General features: G+C 45.4%; 1 protein-coding gene across 1 annotated transcript; it reads left to right on the forward strand.

Moving 5' to 3' along the window:
- The first annotated feature begins 19,459 nt into the window (after positions 1–19,459).
- Positions 19,460–22,525, forward strand: LOC127239528 (mitochondrial outer membrane import complex protein METAXIN). The gene is made up of 6 exons (XM_051257723.1): positions 19,460–19,738; positions 20,523–20,857; positions 21,048–21,124; positions 21,211–21,271; positions 21,367–21,526; positions 21,945–22,525. The coding sequence occupies exons 1-6, from the start codon at positions 19,576–19,578 to the stop codon at positions 22,124–22,126; spliced, it is 978 nt and encodes a 325-aa protein (XP_051113680.1). The 5' UTR covers positions 19,460–19,575; the 3' UTR covers positions 22,127–22,525.
- Positions 22,526–23,006: the final 481 nt, after the last annotated feature.

Here is a 23,006-nt window from a genome sequence, read left to right on the forward strand (position 1 = left end):
TTATCATTTAGAGAAAAGAGAACTTGTAACAAGGATTCTATAGTTGAACCTGCGAAAGGATCAATGTCGATGTCTGCCCCGACAGACAACAGCGAATTCGTGACCTGACGTACGAATGCCGGTCAGGCCGTCCATCGAGACAGAGTGGGCGCCCCAAAAAACTCCTGCGCGGATTTTTGCGAATATGCAGGCAGCAAAAATGGATTTCCTGCGATGCACGCCGCGGCTAAAAATTGCGAACGACGACCTTATACGCTGTTCGCGGACCTGTCGTCCAGCCGTTTATTGCGAACGAGAATTCGCGCACGGGCGCCGACGAACCCGCGTCAATGCGAGAAGTCCAGTTAGAATTATCATTTAGAGAAAAGAGAACTCATAACAAGGATTCTATAGTTGAACCTGCGAAAGGATCATTGTCGATGTCTGCACCGGTAGACAACAGCGAATTCGTGATCCGACGTACGAATGCCGGTCAGGCCGTCCATCGAGACAGAGTGGGCGCCCCAAAAAACTCATGCACGGATTTTCACGAATATGCAGGCAGCAAAAATGGATTTCCTGGGATGCACGTCGCGGCTAAAAATTGCGAACGACAACCTTGTACGCTGGTCATGGACCCGTCGTCCAGCCGTATATTGCGAACGAGGATTCGCGCACGGGCGCCGACGGACCCGCGTCATCGCGAGAAGTCCAACAAGCCTTATCATTTAGTGAAAAGAGAACTCGTAACAAGGATTCTATAGTTGAACCTGCGAAAGGATCATTGTCGATGTCTGCCCCGGCAGACAACAGCGAATTCGTGACCCGACGTACGAATGCCGGTCAGGCCGTCCATCGAAACAGAGTGGGCGCCCCAAAAAACTCCTGCGCGGATTTTCGCGAATGTGCAGGCAGCAAAAATGGATTTCCTGCAATGCACGTCGCGGCTAAAAATCGCGAACGACGACCTTATACGCTATTCGCGGACCCGTCGTCCAGCCGTTTATTGCGAACGAGGATTCGCGCACGGGCGCCGACGGACCCGCGTCATAGCGAGAAGTCCAAAGAGCCTTATCATTTAGAGATAAGAGAACTCGTAACAAGGATTCTATAGTTGAACCTGCGAAAGGATCCTTGTCGATGTCTGCCCCGGCAGACAACAGCGAATTCGTGACCCGACGTATAAATGCCGGTCATGCCGTCCATCGAGACAGAGTGGGCGTCCCAAAAAACTGTTGCGCGGATTTTCGCGAATATACAGGCAGCAAAAATGGATTTCCTGCGATGCACGTCGCGGCTAAAAATCGCGAACGACGACCTTGTACGCTGTTCACGGACCCGTCGTCCAGCCGTATATTGCGAACAAGGATTCGCGCACAGGCGCCGACGGACCGGCGTCATCGCGAGAAGTCCAACAAGCCTTATCATTTAGAGAAAAGAGAACTCGTAACAAGGATTCTATAGTTGAACCTGCGAAAGGATCATTGTCGATGTCTGCCCCGGCAGACAACAGCGAATTCGTGATCCGACGTACGAATGCCGATCAGGCCGTCCAGCGAGACAGAGTGGGCGCCCCAAAAAACTCCTGCACGGATTTTCGCGAATATGTAGGCAGCAAAAATGGATTTCCTGCGATGCACGTCGCGGCTAAAAATCGCGAACGATGACCTTGTACGCTGTTCACGGACCCGTCGTCCAGCCGTATATTGCGAACGAGGATTCGCGCACGGGCGCCGGCGGACCCGCGTCATCACGAGAAGTCTAACAAGTCTTATCATTTAGAGAAAAGAGAACTCGTAACAAGGATTCTATAGTTGAACCTGCGAAAGGATCCTTGTCGATATCTGCCCCGGCAGACAACAGCGAATTCGTGACCCGACGTACGAATGCCGATCAGGCCTTAAATCGAGACAGAGTGGGCGCCCCAAAAAACTCCTGCGCGGATTTTCGCGAATATGCAGGCAGCAAAAATGGATTTCCTGCGATGCACGCCGCGGCTAAAAATTGCGAACGACGACCTTATACGCTGTTCGCGGACCTGTCGTCCAGCCGTTTATTGCGAACGAGAATTCGCACACGGGCGCCGACGAACCCGCGTCAATGCGAGAAGTCCAGTTAGAATTATCATTTAGAGAAAAGAGAACTCATAACAAGGATTCTATAGTTGAACCTGCGAAAGGATCATTGTCGATGTCTGCACCGGTAGACAACAGCGAATTCGTGATCAGACGTACGAATGCCGGTCAGGCCGTCCATCGAGACAGAGTGAGCGCCCCAAAAAACTCATGCACGGATTTTCACGAATATGCAGGCAGCAAAAATGGATTTCCTGGGATGCACGTCGCGGCTAAAAATTGCGAACGACAACCTTGTACGCTGGTCATGGACCCGTCGTCCAGCCGTATATTGCGAACGAGGATTCGCGCACGGGCGCCGACGGACCCGCGTCATCGCGAGAAGTCCAACAAGCCTTATCATTTAGTGAAAAGAGAACTCGTAACAAGGATTCTATAGTTGAACCTGCGAAAGGATCATTGTCGATGTCTGCCCCGGCAGACAACAGCGAATTCGTGACCCGACGTACGAATGCCGGTCAGGCCGTCCATCGAAACAGAGTGGGCGCCCCAAAAAACTCCTGCGCGGATTTTCGCGAATGTGCAGGCAGCAAAAATGGATTTCCTGCAATGCACGTCGCGGCTAAAAATCGCGAACGACGACCTTATACGCTATTCGCGGACCCGTCGTCCAGCCGTTTATTGCGAACGAGGATTCGCGCACGGGCGCCGACGGACCCGCGTCATAGCGAGAAGTCCAAAGAGCCTTATCATTTAGAGATAAGAGAACTCGTAACAAGGATTCTATAGTTGAACCTGCGAAAGGATCCTTGTCGATGTCTGCCCCGGCAGACAACAGCGAATTCGTGACCCGACGTATAAATGCCGGTCATGCCGTCCATCGAGACAGAGTGGGCGTCCCAAAAAACTGTTGCGCGGATTTTCGCGAATATACAGGCAGCAAAAATGGATTTCCTGCGATGCACGTCGCGGCTAAAAATCGCGAACGACGACCTTGTACGCTGTTCACGGACCCGTCGTCCAGCCGTATATTGCGAACAAGGATTCGCGCACAGGCGCCGACGGACCGGCGTCATCGCGAGAAGTCCAACAAGCCTTATCATTTAGAGAAAAGAGAACTCGTAACAAGGATTCTATAGTTGAACCTGCGAAAGGATCATTGTCGATGTCTGCCCCGGCAGACAACAGCGAATTCGTGATCCGACGTACGAATGCCGATCAGGCCGTCCAGCGAGACAGAGTGGGCGCCCCAAAAAACTCCTGCACGGATTTTCGCGAATATGCAGGCAGCAAAAATGGATTTCCTGCGATGCACGTCGCGGCTAAAAATCGCGAACGATGACCTTGTACGCTATTCACGGACCCGTCGTCCAGCCGTATATTGCGAACGAGGATTCGCGCACGGGCGCCGGCGGACCCGCGTCCTCACGAGAAGTCTAACAAGTCTTATCATTTAGAGAAAAGAGAACTCGTAACAAGGATTCTATAGTTGAACCTGCGAAAGGATCATTGTCGATGTCTGCCCCGGCAGACAACAGCGAATTCGTGACCCGACGTACGAATGCCGGTCAGACCGTCCATCGAAACAGAGTGGGCGCCCCAAAAAACTCCTGCGCGGATTTTCGCGAATGTGCAGGCAGCAAAAATGGATTTCCTGCGATGCACGTCGCGGCTAAAAATCGCGAACGACGACCTTATACGCTATTCGCGGACCCGTCGTCCAGCCGTTTATTGCGAACGAGGATTCGCGCACGGGCGCCGACGGACCCGCGTCATAGCGAGAAGTCCAAAGAGCCTTATCATTTAGAGATAAGAGAAGTCGTAACAAGGATTCTATAGTTGAACCTGCGAAAGGATCCTTGTCGATGTCTGCCCCGGCAGACAACAGCGAATTCGTGACCCGACGTATAAATGCCGGTCATGCCCTCCATCGAGACAGAGTGGGCGTCCCAAAAAACTGTTGCGCGGATTTTCGCGAATATACAGGCAGCAAAAATGGATTTCCTGCGATGCACGTCGCGGCTAAAAATCGCGAACGACGACCTTGTACGCTGTTCACGGACCCGTCGTCCAGCCGTATATTGCGAACAAGGATTCGCGCACAGGCGCCGACGGACCGGCTTCATCGCGAGAAGTCCAACAAGCCTTATCATTTAGAGAAAAGAGAACTCGTAACAAGGATTCTATAGTTGAACCTGCGAAAGGATCATTGTCGATGTCTGCCCCGGCAGACAACAGCGAATTCGTGATCCGACGTACGAATGCCGATCAGGCCGTCCAGCGAGACAGAGTGGGCGCCCCAAAAAACTCCTGCACGGATTTTCGCGAATATGCAGGCAGCAAAAATGGATTTCCTGCGATGCACGTCGCGGCTAAAAATCGCGAACGATGACCTTGTACGCTGTTCACGGACCCGTCGTCCAGCCGTATATTGCGAACGAGGATTCGCGCACGGGCGCCGGCGGACCCGCGTCATCACGAGAAGTCTAACAAGTCTTATCATTTAGAGAAAAGAGAACTCGTAACAAGGATTCTATAGTTGAACCTGCGAAAGGATCCTTGTCGATATCTGCCCCGGCAGACAACAGCGAATTCGTGACCCGACGTACGAATGCCGATCAGGCCGTAAATCGAGACAGAGTGGGCGCTCCAAAAAACTCCTGCGCGGATTTTTGCGAATGTGAAGGTAGCAAAAATGGATTTCCTGCGATGCACGTCGCGGCTAAAAATTGCGAACGACGATCTTATACGCTATTCGCGGACCCGTCGTCCAGCCGTTTATTGCGAACGAGGATTCGCGCACGGGCACCGACGAACCCGCGTCAACGCGAGAAGTCCAGTAAGAATTATGATTTAGAGAAAAGAGAACTCGTAACAAGGATTCTATAGTTGAAACTGCGAAAGGATCATTGTCGATGTCTGCCCCGGCACACAACAGCGAATTCGTGATCTGACGTACGAATGCCGGTCAGGCCGTCCATCGAGACAGAGTGGGCGCCCCAAAAAACTCTTGCGCGGATTTTCGTGAATATACAGGCAGCAAAAATGGATTTCCTGCGATGCACGACGCGGCTAAAAATCGCGAACGACGACCTTGTACGCTGTTCACGGACCCGTCGTCCAGCCGTATATTTCGAACGAGGATTCGCGCACGTGCACCGACGGACCCGCGTCATCGCGAGAAGTCCAACAAGCCTTATCATTTAGAGAAAAGAGAACTCGTAACAAGGATTCTATAGTTGAACCTGCGAAAGGATCCTTGTCGATGTCTGCCCCGGGAGACAACAACGAATTCGTGACCCGACGTACGAATGCCGGTCAGGCCGTCCATCGAGACAGAGTGGGTGCCCCAAAAAACACCTGCGCGGATTTTCGCGAATGTGCAGGTAGCAAAAATGGATTTCCTGCGATGCACGTCGTGGCTAAAAATTGCGAACGACGACCTTATACGCTATTCGCGGACCCGTCGTCCAGCCGTTTATTGCGAACGAGGATTCGCGCACGGGCACCGACGGACCCGCGTCAACGCGAGAAGTCCAGTAAGAATTATGATTTAGAGAAAAGAGAACTCGTAACAAGGATTCTATAGTTGAAACTGCGAAAGGATCATTGTCGATGTCTGCCCCGGCACACAACAGCGAATTCGTGATCTGACGTACGAATGCCGGTCAGGCCGTCCATCGAGACAGAGTGGGCGCCCCAAAAAACTCTTGCGCGGATTTTCGCGAATATGCAGGCAGCAAAAATGGATTTCCTGCGATGCACTCCGCGGCTAAAAATTGCGAACGACGACCTTATACGCTGTTCGCGGACCTGTCGTCCAGCCGTTTATTGCGAACAAGAATTCGCGCACGGGCGCCGACGAACCCGCGTCAATGCGAGAAGTCCAGTTAGAATTATCATTTAGAGAAAAGAGAACTCATAACAAGGATTCTATAGTTGAACCTGCGAAAGGATCATTGTCGATGTCTGCACCGGTAGACAACAGCGAATTCGTGATCAGACGTACGAATGCCGGTCAGGCCGTCCATCGAGACAGAGTGGGCGCCCCAAAAAACTCATGCACGGATTTTCACGAATATGCAGGCAGCAAAAATGGATTTCCTGGGATGCACGTCGCGGCTAAAAATTGCGAACGACAACCTTGTACGCTGGTCATGGACCCGTCGTCCAGCCGTATATTGCGAACGAGGATTCGCGCACGGGCGCCGACGGACCCGCGTCATCGCGAGAAGTCCAACAAGCCTTATCATTTAGTGAAAAGAGAACTCGTAACAAGGATTCTATAGTTGAACCTGCGAAAGGATCATTGTCGATGTCTGCCCCGGCAGACAACAGCGAATTCGTGACCCGACGTACGAATGCCGGTCAGGCCGTCCATCGAAACAGAGTGGGCGCCCCAAAAAACTCCTGCGCGGATTTTCGCGAATGTGCAGGCAGCAAAAATGGATTTCCTGCGATGCACGTCGCGGCTAAAAATCGCGAACGACGACCTTATACGCTATTCGCGGACCCGTCGTCCAGCCGTTTATTGCGAACGAGGATTCGCGCACGGGCGCCGACGGACCCGCGTCATAGCGAGAAGTCCAAAGAGCCTTATCATTTAGAGATAAGAGAACTCGTAACAAGGATTCTATAGTTGAACCTGCGAAAGGATCCTTGTCGATGTCTGCCCCGGCAGACAACAGCGAATTCGTGACCCGACGTATAAATGCCGGTCATGCCCTCCATCGAGACAGAGTGGGCGTCCCAAAAAACTGTTGCGCGGATTTTCGCGAATATACAGGCAGCAAAAATGGATTTCCTGCGATGCACGTCGCGGCTAAAAATCGCGAACGACGACCTTGTACGCTGTTCACGGACCCGTCGTCCAGCCGTATATTGCGAACAAGGATTCGCGCACAGGCGCCGACGGACCGGCGTCATCGCGAGAAGTCCAACAAGCCTTATCATTTAGAGAAAAGAGAACTCGTAACAAGGATTCTATAGTTGAACCTGCGAAAGGATCATTGTCGATGTCTGCCCCGGCAGACAACAGCGAATTCGTGATTCGACGTACGAATGCCGATCAGGCCGTCCAGCGAGACAGAGTGGGCGCCCCAAAAAACTCCTGCACGGATTTTCGCGAATATGCAGGCAGCAAAAATGGATTTCCTGCGATGCACGTCGCGGCTAAAAATCGCGAACGATGACCTTGTACGCTGTTCACGGACCCGTCGTCCAGCCGTATATTGCGAACGAGGATTCGCGCACGGGCGCCGGCGGACCCGCGTCATCACGAGAAGTCTAACAAGTCTTATCATTTAGAGAAAAGAGAACTCGTAACAAGGATTCTATAGTTGAACCTGCGAAAGGATCCTTGTCGATATCTGCCCCGGCAGACAACAGCGAATTCGTGACCCGGCGTACGAATGCAGATCAGGCCGTAAATCGAGACAGAGTGGGCGCCCCAAAAAACTCCTGCGCGGATTTTTGCGAATGTGAAGGTAGCAAAAATGGATTTCCTGCGATGCACGTCGCGGCTAAAAATTGCGAACGACGACCTTATACGCTATTCGCGGACCCGTCGTCCAGCCGTTTATTGCGAACGAGGATTCGCGCACGGGCACCGACGAACCCGCGTCAACGCGAGAAGTCCAGTAAGAATTATGATTTAGAGAAAAGAGAACTCGTAACAAGGATTCTATAGTTGAAACTGCGAAAGGATCATTGTCGATGTCTGCCCCGGCACACAACAGCGAATTCGTGATCTGACGTACGAATGCCGGTCAGGCCGTCCATCGAGACAGAGTGGGCGCCCCAAAAAACTCTTGCGCGGATTTTCGTGAATATACAGGCAGCAAAAATGGATTTCCTGCGATGCACGACGCGGCTAAAAATCGCGAACGACGACCTTGTACGCTGTTCACGGACCCGTCGTCCAGCCGTATATTTCGAACGAGGATTCGCGCACGTGCACCGACGGACCCGCGTCATCTCGAGAAGTCCAACAAGCCTTATCATTTAGAGAAAAGAGAACTCGTAACAAGGATTCTATAGTTGAACCTGCGAAAGGATCCTTGTCGATGTCTGCCCCGGGAGACAACAACGAATTCGTGACCCGACGTACGAATGCCGGTCAGGCCGTCCATCGAGACAGAGTGGGCGCCCCAAAAAACACCTGCGCAGATTTTCGCGAATGTGCAGGCAGCAAAAATTGATTTCCTGCGATGCACGTCGTGGCTAAAAATTGCGAACGACGACCTTATACGCTATTCGCGGACCCGTCGTCCAGCCGTTTATTGCGAACGAGAATTCGCGCACGGGCGCCGACGGACCCGCGTCATAGCGAGAAGTCCAACAAGCCTTATCATTTAGAGAAAAATGAGAACTCGTAACAAGGATTCTATAGTTGAACCTGCGAAAGGATCCTTGTCGATGTATGCCTCGGCAGACAACAGCGAATTCGTGACCCGACGTACGAATGCCGGTCATGCCGTCCATCGAGACAGAGTGGGTGCCCCAAAAAACTCCTGCGCGGATTTTCGCGAATGTGAAGGCAGCAAAAATGGATTTCCTGCGATGCACGTCTCGGCTAAAAAATTGCGAACGACGACCTTATACGCTATTCGCGGACCCGTCGTCCAGCCATTTATTGCGAACGAGGATTCGCGCACGGGCGCCGACGGACCCGCGTCATAGCGAGAAGTCCAACAAGCGTTATCATTTAGAGAAAAGAGAACTCGTAACAAGGATTCTATAGTTGAACCTGCGAAAGGATCCTTGTTGATGTCTGCCCCGACAGACAACAGCGAATTCGTGACCCGACATACGAATGCCGGTCATGCCGTCCATCGAGACAGAGTGGGCGCCCCAAAAAACTCCTGCGCGGATTTTCGCGAATGTAAAGGCAGCCAAAATGGATTTCCTGCGAGGCACGTCGCGGCTAAAAATTGCGAACGACGACCTTATACGCTATTCGCGGACCCGTCGTCCAGCCGTTTATTGCGAACGAGGATTCGCGAATGGGCGCCGACGAACCCGCGTCAACGCGAGAAGTCCAGTAAGAATTATGATTTAGAGAAAAGAGAACTCGTAACAAGGATTCGATAGTTGAACCTGCGGAAGGATCATTGTCGATGTCTGCCCCGACAGACAACAGCGAATTCGTGATCCGACGTACGAATGCCGGTAAGGCCGTCCATCGAGACAGAGTGGGCGCCCCAAAAAACTCCTGCGCGGATTTTCGCGAATATGCAGGCAGCAAAAATAGATTTCCTGCGATGCACGTCGCGGCTAAAATTTGCGAACGACGACCTTTTACGCTGTTCGCGGACCCGTCGTCGAGCCTTTTATTGCGAACGAGGATTCGCGCACGGGCGCCGACGGACCCGCGTCAACGCGAGAAGTCCAGTAAGAATTATCATTTAGAGAAAAGAGAACTCGTAACAAGGATTCTATAGTTGAACCTGCAAAAGGATCCTTGTCGATGTCTGCCCCGGCAGACAACAGCGAATTCGTGACCCGACGTACGAATGCCGATCAGGCCGTCCATCGAGACAGAGTGGGCGCCCCTAAAAACTCCTACGCGGATTTTCGCGAATGCGGAGGCAGAAAAAATGGATTTCCTGCGATGCACGTCGCGGCTAGAAATTGCGAACGACGACCTTATACGCTATTCGCGGACCCGTCGTCCAGCCGTATATTGCGAACGAGGATTTGCGAACGGGCGCCGACGAACCCGCGTCAACGCGAGAAGTCCAGTAAGAATTATAATTTAGAGAAAAGACAACTCGTAAGAAGGATTCAATAGTTGAACCTGCGAAAGGATCATTGTCGATGTTTGCCCCGGCTGACAACAGCGAATTCGTGACCCGACGTACGAATGCCGGACAGGCCGTCCATCAAGACAGAGTGGGCGCCCCAAAAAACTCTTGCGGAGATTTTAGCGAATATGTACGCAGCAAAAATGGATTTACTATGATGCACGTCGTGGCTAAAACTCGCGAACGACGACCTTGTACGCTGTTCACGGACCCGTCGTCCAGCCGTATTGCGAACCATGATTTGCAAACGGGCGCCGACGAACCCCGTCAACGTGAGAAGTCCAGTAAGAATTATAATTTAGAGAAAAGACAACTTGTAACAAGGATTCTAAACTTGAACCTGCGAAAGAATCATTGTCGATGTTTGCCCCGGCTGACAACAGCGAATTCGTGACCCAACGTACGAATACCGGTCAGGCCGTCCATCGAGACAGAGTGGGCGCCCCAAAAAACACCTGCGCGGATTTTCGCGAATATGTAGGCAGCAAAAATGGATTTCCTGCGATGCACGTCGCGGCTAAAAATCGCAAACGACGACCTTGTACGCTGTTCACGGACCCATCGTGCAGCCGTATATTGCGAATGAGGATTCGCACACGGGCGCCGACAAACCCGTTTCAACGCGAGAAGTCCAGTAAGAATTATAATTTAGAGAAAAGACAATTCGTAACAAGGATTCTATAGTTAAACCTGCGAAAGAATGATTGTCGATGTCTGCCCCGGCTGACAACAGCGAATTCGTGACCCGACGTACGAATGCCGGTGAGGCCGTCCGTCGAGACAGAGTTGGCGACCCAAAAAACTCCTGCGCGGATTTTTGCGAATATGTAGACAGCAAAAATGGATTTCCTGCGATGCACGTCGCGGCTAAAAATCGCGAACGACGACCTTCTACGCTGTTCACGGACCCGTTATCCAGCCGTATATTGCGAAAGAGGATTTGCACACGGGCACCGACGAACCCGCGTCAACGCGGGAAGTCCAGTAAGAATTATCATTTAGAAAAATGAGAACTCGTAAAAAGGATTCTACAGTTGAACTTGTGAAAGGATCATTGTCGATGTCTGCCCCGGCTAACAACAGCGAATTTTTAACCCGACGTACGAATGCCGGTCAGGCCGTCCATCGAGAGAGAGTGGGTGCCCCAAAAAACTCCTGCACGGATTTTCTCGAATATGTAGGCAGAAAAAATAGATTTCCTGCGATGCACATCGCGAACGACGACCTTCTACGCTGTTCACAGACCCGTCGTCCAGCCGTATATTGCGAATGAGGATTCGCGAACGGGCGCCGACGAACCCGCGTCAACGCGAGAAGTCCAGTAAGAATTATAATTTAGAGAAAAGACAACTCGTAAGAAGGATTCAATAGTTGAACCAGCGAAAGGATCATTGTCGATGTCTGCCCCGGCTGACAACAGCGAATTCGTGACCCTACGTACGAATGCCGGTCAGGCCGTCCATCAAGACAGATTGGGCGCCCAAAAAAACTCCTGCGCGGATTTTTGCGAATATGTAGGCAGCAAAAATGGATTTCCTGCGATGCACGTCGCGGCTAAAAATCGCAAACGACGACCTTGTACGCTGTTCACGAACCCGTCGTCCAGCCGTATATTGTGAACAAGGATTCGCGCAACGGCGCCGACGAACCCGCGTCGACGCGAGAAGTCCAGTAAGAATTATCATTTAGAGAAATGAGAACTCGTAAAAAGGATTCTATAGGTGAACCTGCGAAATGATCATTGTCGATGTCTGCCCCGGCTAACAACAGCGAATTCGTGACCCGACGTATGAATGCCGGTCAGGCCGTCCATCGAGACAGAGTGGGCGCTCCAAAAAACTCCTGCGCGGATTTTCGTGAATATGTAGGCAGCAAAAATGGATTTTCTGAGATGCACGTCGCGGCTAAAAATCGGGAATGACGACCTTGTACGCTGTTCACGGACCCGTCGTCCAGCCGTATATTGTGAACGATGATTCGCGAACGGGCGCCGACGAACCCCGTCAACGCGCGAAGTCCAGTAAGAATTATAGTTTAGAAAAAAGACAACTCGTAACAAGGATTCTATAGTTGATCCTGCGAAAGGATCATTGTCGATGTCTGCCCCGGCTGACAACAGCGGATTCGTGACCCGACCTACGAATGCCGGTGAGGCCGTCCATCGAGACAGAGTGGGCGACCTAAAAACTCCTGCGCGGATTTTTGCGAATATGTAGGCAGCAAAAATGGCTTTCCTGCGGAGCATGTCGCAGCTAAAAATCGCGAACGACGACCTTGTACGCTGTTCACGGACCCGTCGTCCAGCCGTATATTGCGAACGATGATTCGCGAACGGGCGCCGACGAACCCCGTCAACGCGAGAAGTCCAGTAAGAATTATAATTTAGAGAAAAGACAACTCGTAACAAGGATTCTATAGTTGAACCTGCGAAATGATCATTGTCGATGTTTGCCCCGGCTGACAACAGCAAATTCGTGACCCGAAGTACGTATGCCGGTAAGGCCGTCCATCAAGACAGAGTGGGCGCCCCAAAAAACTTCTGCGCGGATTTTCACGAATATGTAGGCAGCAAAAATGGATTTCCTACGATGCACGTCACGGCTAAAATTCGCGAACGACGACCTTGTACGCTGTTCACGGACCCTTCGTTTAGCCGTATATTGCGAACGAGGATTCGCGAACGAGCGCCGACGAACCCGCGTCAACACGAGAAATCCAGTAAGAATTATAATATAGAGAAAAGACAACTCGTAACAAGGATTCTATAGTTGAACCTGCGAAAGGATCATTGTCGATGTCTACCCCGGCTGACAACGGGAATTCGTGACCAGATGTAGGAATGCCGGTCAGGCCGTCCATCGAGACAGAGTGGGCGCCCAAAAAAACTCATGCGCGGATTTCGAAAATATTTAGGCAACAAAAATAGATTTCCTGCGACGCACGTCGCGGCTAAAAATCGCGAACGACGACCTTGTACGCTGTTCACGGACCCTTCGTCCAGCCGTATATTGCGAACCATGATTCGCGCACAGGCGCCGACAAACCCGCGTCAAGGCGAGAAGTCAAGTAAGCCTTATCGTTTTGAGAAAACAGAATTCGTAACAAGAATTCTATAGTTGAACCTGCGAAAGGATCATTGTCGATGTTTGCCCCGGCTGACAACAGCGAATTCGTGACCCGACATACGAATACCGGTCAGGCCGTCCATCGAGACAGAGTGGGCGCCCAAAAAAACACCTGCGCGGATTTTCGCGAATATGTAGGCACCAAAAATGGATTTCCTACGATGCACGTCGCGGCTAAAATTCGCGAACAACGACCTTGTACGTTGTTCAGGGACCCGTCGTCCAGTCGTATATTGCGAACGAGGATTCGCACACGGACGCCGACGAACCCGCTTAAACGCGAGAAGTCCAGTAAGAAATATAATTTAGAGAAAAGACAACTCGTAACAAGGATTCTATAGTTGAACCTGCGAAAGGATCATTTTCGATGTTTGCCCCGACTAACAACAGCGAATTCGTGACCCGACGTACGAATGCCGGTCAGGCCGTCCATCGAGACAAAGTGGGCACCCCAAAAAACTCCTGCGCGGATTTTCGCGAATATGTAGGCAGCAAAATTGGATTTCCTGCGATGCACGACGCGGCTAAAGTTCGCGAACGACGACCTTGTACGCTGTTCACGGACCCGTCGTCTAGCCGTATATTGCGAACGAGGATTCGTGAACGGGCGCCGACGAACCCGCGTCAACGCGAGAAATCCAGCAAGAATTATAATTTAGAGAAAAGACAACTCGTAACAAGGATTCTATAGTTGAACCTGCGAAAGAATAATTGTCGATGTCTACCCCGGCTGATAACAGCGAATTCTTTACCCGACGTACGAATGCCGGTCAGGCCGTCCATCGAGACAGAGTGGGTGCCCCAAAATACTTCTGCGCAGATTTTCGCGAAAATGCAGGCAGCAAATAAGGATTTCCTGCGATGCACGTCGCGGCTAAAAATCGCGAACGACGACCTTGTACGCTATTCACGGACCCGTCGTCCAACCGTGAATTGGGAACGAGGATTCGCGCACGGGCGCCGACGAACCCGCGTCAAAGCGAGAAGCCCAGTAAGAATTATCATTTAGAGAAAAGAGAACTGGTAACACGGATTCTATAGTTGAACCTGCGAAAGGATCATTGTCGATGTCTGCCCCAGCAGACAACAGCGAATTCGTGACCCGACGTACGAATGCCGGCCAGGCCGTCCATCGAGACAGAGTGGGCGCCCCAAAAAACTCCTGAGCGGATTTTCGCGAATATGTAGGCAGCAAAAATGGATTTCCTGCGATGCACGTCGCGGACAAAACTCGCGAACGACGACCTTGTCCGTTGTTCACGGACCCGTCGTCGAGCCGTATATTGCGAACAAGGATTCCGCACGGGCACCGACCAACCCGAGTCAACGCGAGAAGTCCAGTAAGCCTTATCGTGTAGAGAAAAGAGAACTCGTAACAAGGATTCTATAATTGAACCTGCGAAAGGATCATTGTCGATGTCTGTCCCCGCAGACAACAGCGAATTCGTGAACCGACGTACGAATTCCGGTCAGGCCGTCCATCGAGACAGAGTGAGTGCCCCAAAAAACTCCTGCGCGGATTTGCGCGAATATGTAGGCAGCAAAAATGGATTTCCTGTGATGCACGTCGCGGCCAAAACTCGCGAACGACGACCTTGTCCGCCGTTCACGGACCCCTCGTCCAGCCGTATATTGCGAACGAGGATTCACACTTGCGCCGACGAACCCACGTCCACGCGAGAAGTCTAGTAAGCCTTATCGTTTAGAGAAAAGAGAACTCGTAACAAGGATTCTATAGTTGAACCTGCGAAAGGATCAATGTCGATGTCTGCCCCGGTGGACAACAGCGAATTCGTGACCTGATGTACGAATGCCAGTCAGGACGTCCATCGAGACAGAGTGGGCGCCCCAAAAAACTCCTGCGCGGATTTTCGCAAATATGTAGGCAGCAAAAATGCATTTCATGCGATGCACGTCACGGCCAAAGATCGCTGACGACGACCTTGCACGTTGTTCACGAACCCGTCGTCCAGCCGTATATTGCGAATGAGGAATCGCGCACGGGCACCGACGAACCTGCGTCAATGCGAGAAGTCGAGTAAGCCTTATCGTTTAGAGAAAAGAGAACTCGTAACAAGGATTCTACAGTTGAACCTTCGAAAGGATCATTGTCGATGTCTGCCCCTGTGGACAACAGCGAATTCGTGACCCGATGTACAAATGCCGGTCAGGCCGTCCATCGAGACAGAGTGGGCACCCCAAAAAACTCCTACGCGGATTTTCGCGAATATGTAGGCAGCAAAAATGGATTTCCTGCGATGCACGTCGCAGCCAAAAATCGCAAACGACAACCTTGTACGCCGTTCACGGACCCGTCGTCCAGCCGTATATTGCAAACGAGGATTCGCGCACGGGCGCCGACGAACCCCCGTCATCGCAAGAAGTCCATTAAGCCTTATCGTTTAGAGAAAAGAGAACTCGTAACAAGGATTCTATAGTTGAACCCGCGAAAGGATCATTGTCGATGTCTGCCCTGGTGGACAACAGCGAATTCGTGACCCGACGTACGAATGCCGGTCAGGCCGTCCATCAAGACAGAGTGGGCGCCCAAAAAAACTCCTGCACGGATTTTTGCGAATATGTAGGCAGCAAAAATAGATTTCCTACGACGCACGTCATGGCCAAAAATCGCGAACGACGACCTTGTCTGCCGTTTACGAACCCGTCGTCCAGCCGTATATTGCGAACGAGGATTCGCGCACGGGCGCCGATGAACCGCGTCATCGCGAGAAGTCTATTAAGAATTATCATTTAGAGAAAAGAGAACTCGTAACAAGGATTATATAGTTGAACCTGCGAAAGGATCATTGTCGATGTCTGCCCCGGTGGACAACAGCGAATTCGTGACCCGATGCACGAATGCCGGTCAGGCCGTCCATCGAGACAGAGTGGACGCCCCAAAAAACTCCTGCGCGGATTTTCGCGAATATGTAGGCAACAAAAATGGATTTCCTGCGATGCACGTCGCGGCCAAAAATCGCGAACGACGACCTTGTACGCCATTCACGGACCCGTCGTCCAGCCGTATATTGCGAACGAGGATTCGCGCACGGGCGCCGACGAACCCGCGTCATCGCGAGAAGTCCATTAAGCCTTATCGTTTAGAGAAAAGAGAACTCGTAACAAGGATTCTATAGTTGAACCTGTGAAAGGATCATTGTCGATGTCTGCCGCGGTAGACAACAGCGAATTCGTGACCCGACGTACGAATGCCGGTCAGGCCGTCCATCGAGACAGAGTGGGCGCCCAAAAAAACTCGTCCACGGATTTTCGCGAATATGTAGGAATCAAAAATAGATTTCCTGCGACGCACGTCACGGCCAAAAATCGCGAACGATGACCTTGTACGTTGTTCACGGACCCGTCGTCCAGCCGTATATTGCGAACGAGGATTCCCGCACGGTCGCCGACGAACTGCGTCATCGCGAGAAGTCCAGTAAGAATTATCATTTACAAAAAAGAGAACTCGTAACAAGGATTCTATGTTGAACCTGCGAAAGGATCATTGTCGATGTCTGCCCCGGCAGACAACAACAACCTTTCAAATAATACTCCCTCCGTCCCAAACATCCTGCAATATTTCTTTTTTTATATGTCCCAAACACCCTGCAATATTTTCAAAATTAATTTTTTTATGTCCCAAACACCCTGCAATATTTTTAAAATAGAAAATAAGTAATTATATGTAATCTCTACCCCACACTTTATCCTCTCACATAATGCAAATAAAAAAATATATATATTTCTGTCTTTTTCACATCATCTAATTTAAAAATTATCTTACTTAATATTACCCAACTAAAAGCTCGTACCAAAAGCAAATGTTGCATCTTGTTTGAGACGGAGGGACTATATTTATTCTATGAAATATGAGAATTAAAATTTAATTTAAATTTAAATTTAAATAATATATATATATATATTTTTTTACGAAAGATGAGAACTAATTCGACCGAATATTAAAATTATATATAAAAAAAATGACCTTTTACAGTATCATGAAAACAATAAAAAAATAAAATAAAATTGTATATATATAATAATTATTTGGTGTAGTTACTGTAGTATTTTAAACAAAAATTACTGGAGTATTAATAATGGATGGTGTTGGTAGCGTGGACAGCCTATTATTGCCCAACCCTACTATTCAAATAGCTTATTATTTAGTTAAATTGTTTTGACTTTGATGCTTATTTGCAAAATCGAGCTTATTAATTTAAAAATATTAGATCAAATGTATATATATTTTTACTGTAATAGCAAATTAAATATTTATTTTGTAAAAAAATATATATATAATGTGTTTATTTGATTATAGTTTAAAATTAATTTAAAAATATTTCAAAAATTTTATTTTTATGTAATTTTGTTCTATCTATATAATTTATCCTATTTGGAGCCTTTTTTTTCCATAAAATAAGATAAAATAAAATACTTTATCAATTTCAATTCAAAGTATTTTTTTTGTTATATCCTATTTAAAAAAAAAAATTTTGTATAATATAAAAAAATAAAAAAATACGCGTTAAATTTGATATTATTAAAAAAGAAAATTTTGATAAATAATAAAAATTTTGGAAAATCTCCCAAACAACCACACCCGACTGTGTTTTTTAATTGGTCTTGATATTGGGCCGGGCTGAAACAGTCGGTCCAAGTTCGGCCCAAAGTAGATCGGCCCATTGGGCAACTTGATTGCTCAGGCTATGGATGTGTGGGTATTCTAGAAGGTGTGATGGGAAATCAGTGTGAATTCTTTTATTTTTTATATAAAATTATACATATTCAACAAAATTATATCATTATTTTTATTCTTTTCCCCATTAAATTTATGTATTTTTTTTTTTTACAGTAAATAATTTGTTCATTTATATTTTTATTATTCTTACTTCAATAAATTATAAGTAATTTGTTATTATTAGTTTTAATTAATTTTTTTATAATATATGTATTTTATTTTTTACATCTATACTTAAACATTCAAATATTATTATCTTTTAGGATCTGTTTGGTTTAAGGATTTTTTTTTTATGATATTGAGATTTTGCAATGTGATATGATTTATTGTATTTAGGATTTGGAATCTTATTCCGTGTTTGGTTGGGGTTGTTCGGTTCAAGGATTTTGATTTTTGATATTTTAAATTACGTAATTATCCTTCTACGAATATTATTTATTGTGATAAATTAAACTTTATATCAATTTTTTTTCCGTAAACTTTGTTTTTTACTAAATTTAGTGTATTCTAATAAAAAAATTTTAATACGATTTTCAATTAATAATAAAAAATATAATATATATATTCATACAAAAATATATATTGTAATATATACTCTATACACTAAAAAATACAATAATTTAATTATTTTTTTATAATATCGACATCCTTTTTCATATTTAATATAAAAAAAAACACTTTAAACTAAAAATAAAAAATTAATACATCAATAAAATAAATTTAAATTATTAATTGATATTCTAAATTATTAATTTATTTAGGGTGTGTTTGTTTGGGGGTTTGGATTTTGAGTTGAGATTTGAATAGTAAAAATTTTGAATTTGAATAGTTGTATGATATGATATAAATAGGTATTGATGTGATGTTTTGAAGAATGTAAAAAATAAAAAATAGGAATTTGATTTAATATTTTTGGGGGAAAAAATGGGATGAATAGTGTAAATCCAATCCCCCAAACAAACACACCCTTAAATTATCATTAGTATAATAATTAAATGTAAATAACATTAATAATTATAAATAAATATATGATTTATAGTAGTATGCTTAAATATAATATTATATTTTATAAAAACTAATAAAATATAATTTAAATGTAAATATATATACATTTAATATTAAAAAAAGAAAATAAATATGATTTTTTTTATTATTAAAGGGTATTATAATAAAATGTAAAATGCAATGATATAGGATTTTAAAGAGCAGAATTTTAAAATTTTGTGCAGTTAAAATTTCATCGTCAATTTTATAATTAAACATGAATTCATTAGGATTTTAAAATCCAAATTCTATGAAATCCCACAAAATCCACGAATGACACAGTCCCTTCATTTTTTTACTTAATCAAACCTCTGTAATTTTATTAGATGAATGTGGTATTTTATTTTATTTCAGAAAACATATGTTATAAATGATAGCTTTATGAACTGTTAATTGGTTGTTTTGGAATCAACACATTAAAATGATCTTTCTAAACATATTATTGACATATTTTATTTTTATTTTTTATTTAAATGTATTATTGACAATTTTTATTTTTATTTTTTATTGTTATTTTTTTTATAATGGGGTGCAGCTGTTACTTGTCCGAACTGTGATAAAAAAAATAGTTTAATATTTTTGCTATTTGCATTTTATGTAAAATTAAATTAAGATTTAAAGAAAAAAAAAAAGAAAAAAGAAGAAATACAGGTAACCAAAAAAGTAAACGAAAAATAAATTAAGACTAACCGAGAACGTGTCAAAAAAAACCCTCGTTAGGGTTTTAATCTTCAGTTTCAATCGATTCTCTCTGTTTCAACCGCTGAAATCAGAGGGATCCGATCGTTTTGTGGAGCTTGCTGGGATTAATGGAAGGCGGGAGAGAGGAAAGAGAGAAGCTGACTCTTGTTGCCCGGAAATCCTGTTTTGGGCTGCCGACCGCTTGCCCTCACTGCCTGCCGGTTTACATTTACCTCAGATTTTCGAAGATTCCTTTCAATTTGGAATTCAATCTCATTCACCCTGATTCAGGTACTTGTGCGGGCACGATTCGAGTTCATTTGCTGCTCCTTGCGTTCGCTGAATATATTTATCGAAATAATTGTGCAGGTTTATCATTACTATGTTTTCGATTCATGTTTCGAATTAATGTCGTGCTTCGAAATGGAGAAAGAGCTTTAAGGAGTGTGTTCTTAATTGTTATTGACGATTGGAAACTTAAACTTGTCCCTGTTGTTCGGGAAGTGAGTGATTGAGATTATTATAAGCAGTTCAATTGAATGTCTTTGCCAAAGTTGAAGCTGTGCCAACTGCCAATGTTGATTTATGGATTCATGTTATTGCATTCTAGAAAATTCGATTGCAACTTCTTCGTAACCGAAAAAATGAAAATAAAAATTGTTTACTAATGTTGAAGCTTTGTTGTTGGTGATAATGGAGTTTTTGATTTGTGCTGTGTGATGGATTGATTTGCTATCATTTCTTTATATATATGTTGGTCTAGTTGTGATGCAAACTGAATCATAATTTTCTATTTGAGTTAGTATTGTAGGAGAGTAAGTTCCGGGTCAATAGTCCTAGAATGGTTCGAAACAAGGTATAGATTAGGAGTTGTTTTGGCCCTTTCTTGATCGGGATAATAAAATTTAATTTTGTTCGCCTTATAGATTCTTCTGTTTTGAAATTTTGATGAAATAAGAACTAGAAATTTAATTTTTGTTGTGAAATGATCGATTACCTAATGATAAATGCAGGGAGGATTGAATATTGTGGCACGCTAAAAGTTTTATATCTTTCTTATTGTTTTCTTTACCAGATCAAATACCATATATTGAATTTGGTGATTATGTGGCCTATAACAATGAGAAAGGCGGAGTCATTAACAGTATGAAGGAAGAAGGCATTGTCGATTTGGACTCTGGGATCAGTGATAGACCTGAATGGATATCGATGAAGGCTTTAGTCGAGTCATGGCTTGCTGAAGCATTGATGTATGAACTCTGGGTTGCACCAGACAATAAGCCTGCACACAAGATTTATTACTCGGATCTCCCTTGGCCGATCGGAAAGATTTTGTACTTCAAGCAAGTTCTAGTCGTGAAAAAACAGCTTGGGATAACCGCAAGCAATGCTGAGCGACGAGAAGAAGAGGTAATTTTCGGTTGCCTCTTTAGCCTTTTGTTTTACGAGCATAAAACTACTCATGTGAACACCTAGGTAGGTCTTTTTTTTCGCCCATTTGTTTATATGTAAGTAATATATATATTTAATAGATATAATTTGATATTACAAATTTAGAAATAGCCTAATCATTGAGCTTCCGATGCTTTTCTTTGCACAGATATACAGTAAAGCAGCTTTAGCATATGATGCTTTGTCTTCTAGGTTAGGGGAAGAGTCGTTTTTCTTCGATAACAGGTGCTTCTCCTTCCTTTACTTTTGATAGATGGAATTTTCGCTCAAATTTTGTTTATTTGAAGTCTAAAGGATTATAGTTGGGACAGGCCAACGAGTTTGGATGCTGTTTTTCTCGGGCAAGTTCTCTTAACCCTTCATGCTTTACCGGTGAGTTTTGCCAATATATATTCACAAAAAAGTTGTTTTCTAACGTACTATTTCCTCATCTTGGCCTATATTTTTAACCCGTTTTTACCCAACAGGAAACGTCAATTCTGAGAAGCAAGCTCTTGGATCATCCCAAACTTGTAAATTATGCCGATAATCTTAAAGCACAGTATATTGACGTCAATCCATCATCTTCATCAGTTCCCCCGTCGGATCCCTCTTCATCAGCTTCATGGCAAGGCCGTTCAAATTATCGTAAGTCACTTGAAGCTACGCTGCTTATCATTTGATATTAACTCCTTGTTATGCCATTTTCTGTTGCCTTCTTCATTTATGCTTTTGCACGGATTACTCTTGATTTCGAAATGGAAAAGCTTGGAGAACATGCGGAATTACACCAAATAGGGTGTTTTTGTTTCGGGATTGGATTTTGAATCAGAATAGATGTTTAATGTGATTTAAATCAGTGTTGATGCCGATGTTCTTTTTATTACAATATAGAAATGAAAACTATGTATTTCATGTGATGTTTTTTAGGGAATTTTTTTAGAAATAGTGAAAATCTTGTAAAATTTCCGAAACAAATGCACCCATATGACGTTTATATTACTTAATTTTCGATTTATTATAAGTTATAACATGTTAAAGTTCATCCCATCGGTTGACATTTTAGGCTCAAAACCGAGGAGCAAACCTACGAGGGAGAAAACAGAGGAGCAAAAGAAATTCCGAAGAAGGGCCAAGTACTTCCTCGCCGCTCAACTTATTGCTGTTCTTGTGTTCCTCTCGCTCGTCAATGGATCCAATGATGCTGAAGTTGATCTTGGAGATGAAGACGACGAAAGCTTGAGTTAGTTTGCTCGGGAATTACTCACAGCCAGGTAGAATCGTTACGCCCTTTGTGCTTGCTTCTGAATATATACTGCGGCGCCGAATATCTTTAAATTGAATGAGATTTTGACAAGCCTTCTTGATATTCATTTTTTGTACAAGTTGGGAGAGGTTCCCCTTTTCAACATTTCATTTGGGAATAAATACTTTCTGCCATTTGGGTTTTCGACATCTTGACAAACCATGTGATGAACTACTAACATTGGATCCATTATTTGTAAGCTCTGATTCAGGTTTATTTGATGCTTTTAGTATTCGAGTATCGTTGGATTTGAAGCCCGAGCTTTTTATTATTATTATTATGGTTTGAAGCTTTATTTAGGGGTCGAAAATAATATCGAATTACGGAAATATCACATATGCATTGAAAAGATGTCGGAAATACCAAAATTTCGAAAATATAGTATTATGTTTTGATATTTTAGTATTCGGTATATACTATAATTCCGTGGTATATTGATGTCAAAGTTATTATTTTTATTTTTTTTAAAAAAATTATTTTTAATTTTACTATCAAATTATCGGTACATTTTTGGTAAGTGTACACCAAATTTTTCGGTACGGTCAAGCTATTTTTGGTATACCAAATACTGTGCGGCTCGAGCTGTGGACAATTTGGGTGGGCTTGTACTGAGCAGCCGAAATCATATGGGTCTTTATTTATGGTCTGACCCAATTTAGATGGGTTGATATTGGGCTGGTTAAATTGACCGGTTTTGTTTTGGATCGGCGTAATTGATGTGAAACTTAATTTATGGGCCGGTCCAAATCATATGCACCTTGGTTTTGGGTCAGACCGGTAAACCGGACCAACCAACATATGGACCTTGATCATGGGCTAGCT

Source organism: Andrographis paniculata, unplaced genomic scaffold (assembly GCF_009805555.1).
Source record: "Andrographis paniculata isolate CXL003 unplaced genomic scaffold, ASM980555v1 Contig78END, whole genome shotgun sequence".
Taxonomy (NCBI): domain Eukaryota; kingdom Viridiplantae; phylum Streptophyta; class Magnoliopsida; order Lamiales; family Acanthaceae; genus Andrographis; species Andrographis paniculata.

Excerpts from the sequence above, each read along its gene's own strand:
- LOC127239528 (XM_051257723.1), top strand. The coding sequence starts at position 19,576 with ATGGAAGGCGGGAGAGAGGAAAGAGAGAAGCTGACTCTTGTTGCCCGG. Across the intron at positions 20,858-21,047 it reads CTGAGCGACGAGAAGAAGAG|ATATACAGTAAAGCAGCTTT; the intron begins GTAATTTTCGGT and ends TTCTTTGCACAG. Across the intron at positions 21,125-21,210 it reads TCGTTTTTCTTCGATAACAG|GCCAACGAGTTTGGATGCTG; the intron begins GTGCTTCTCCTT and ends TAGTTGGGACAG.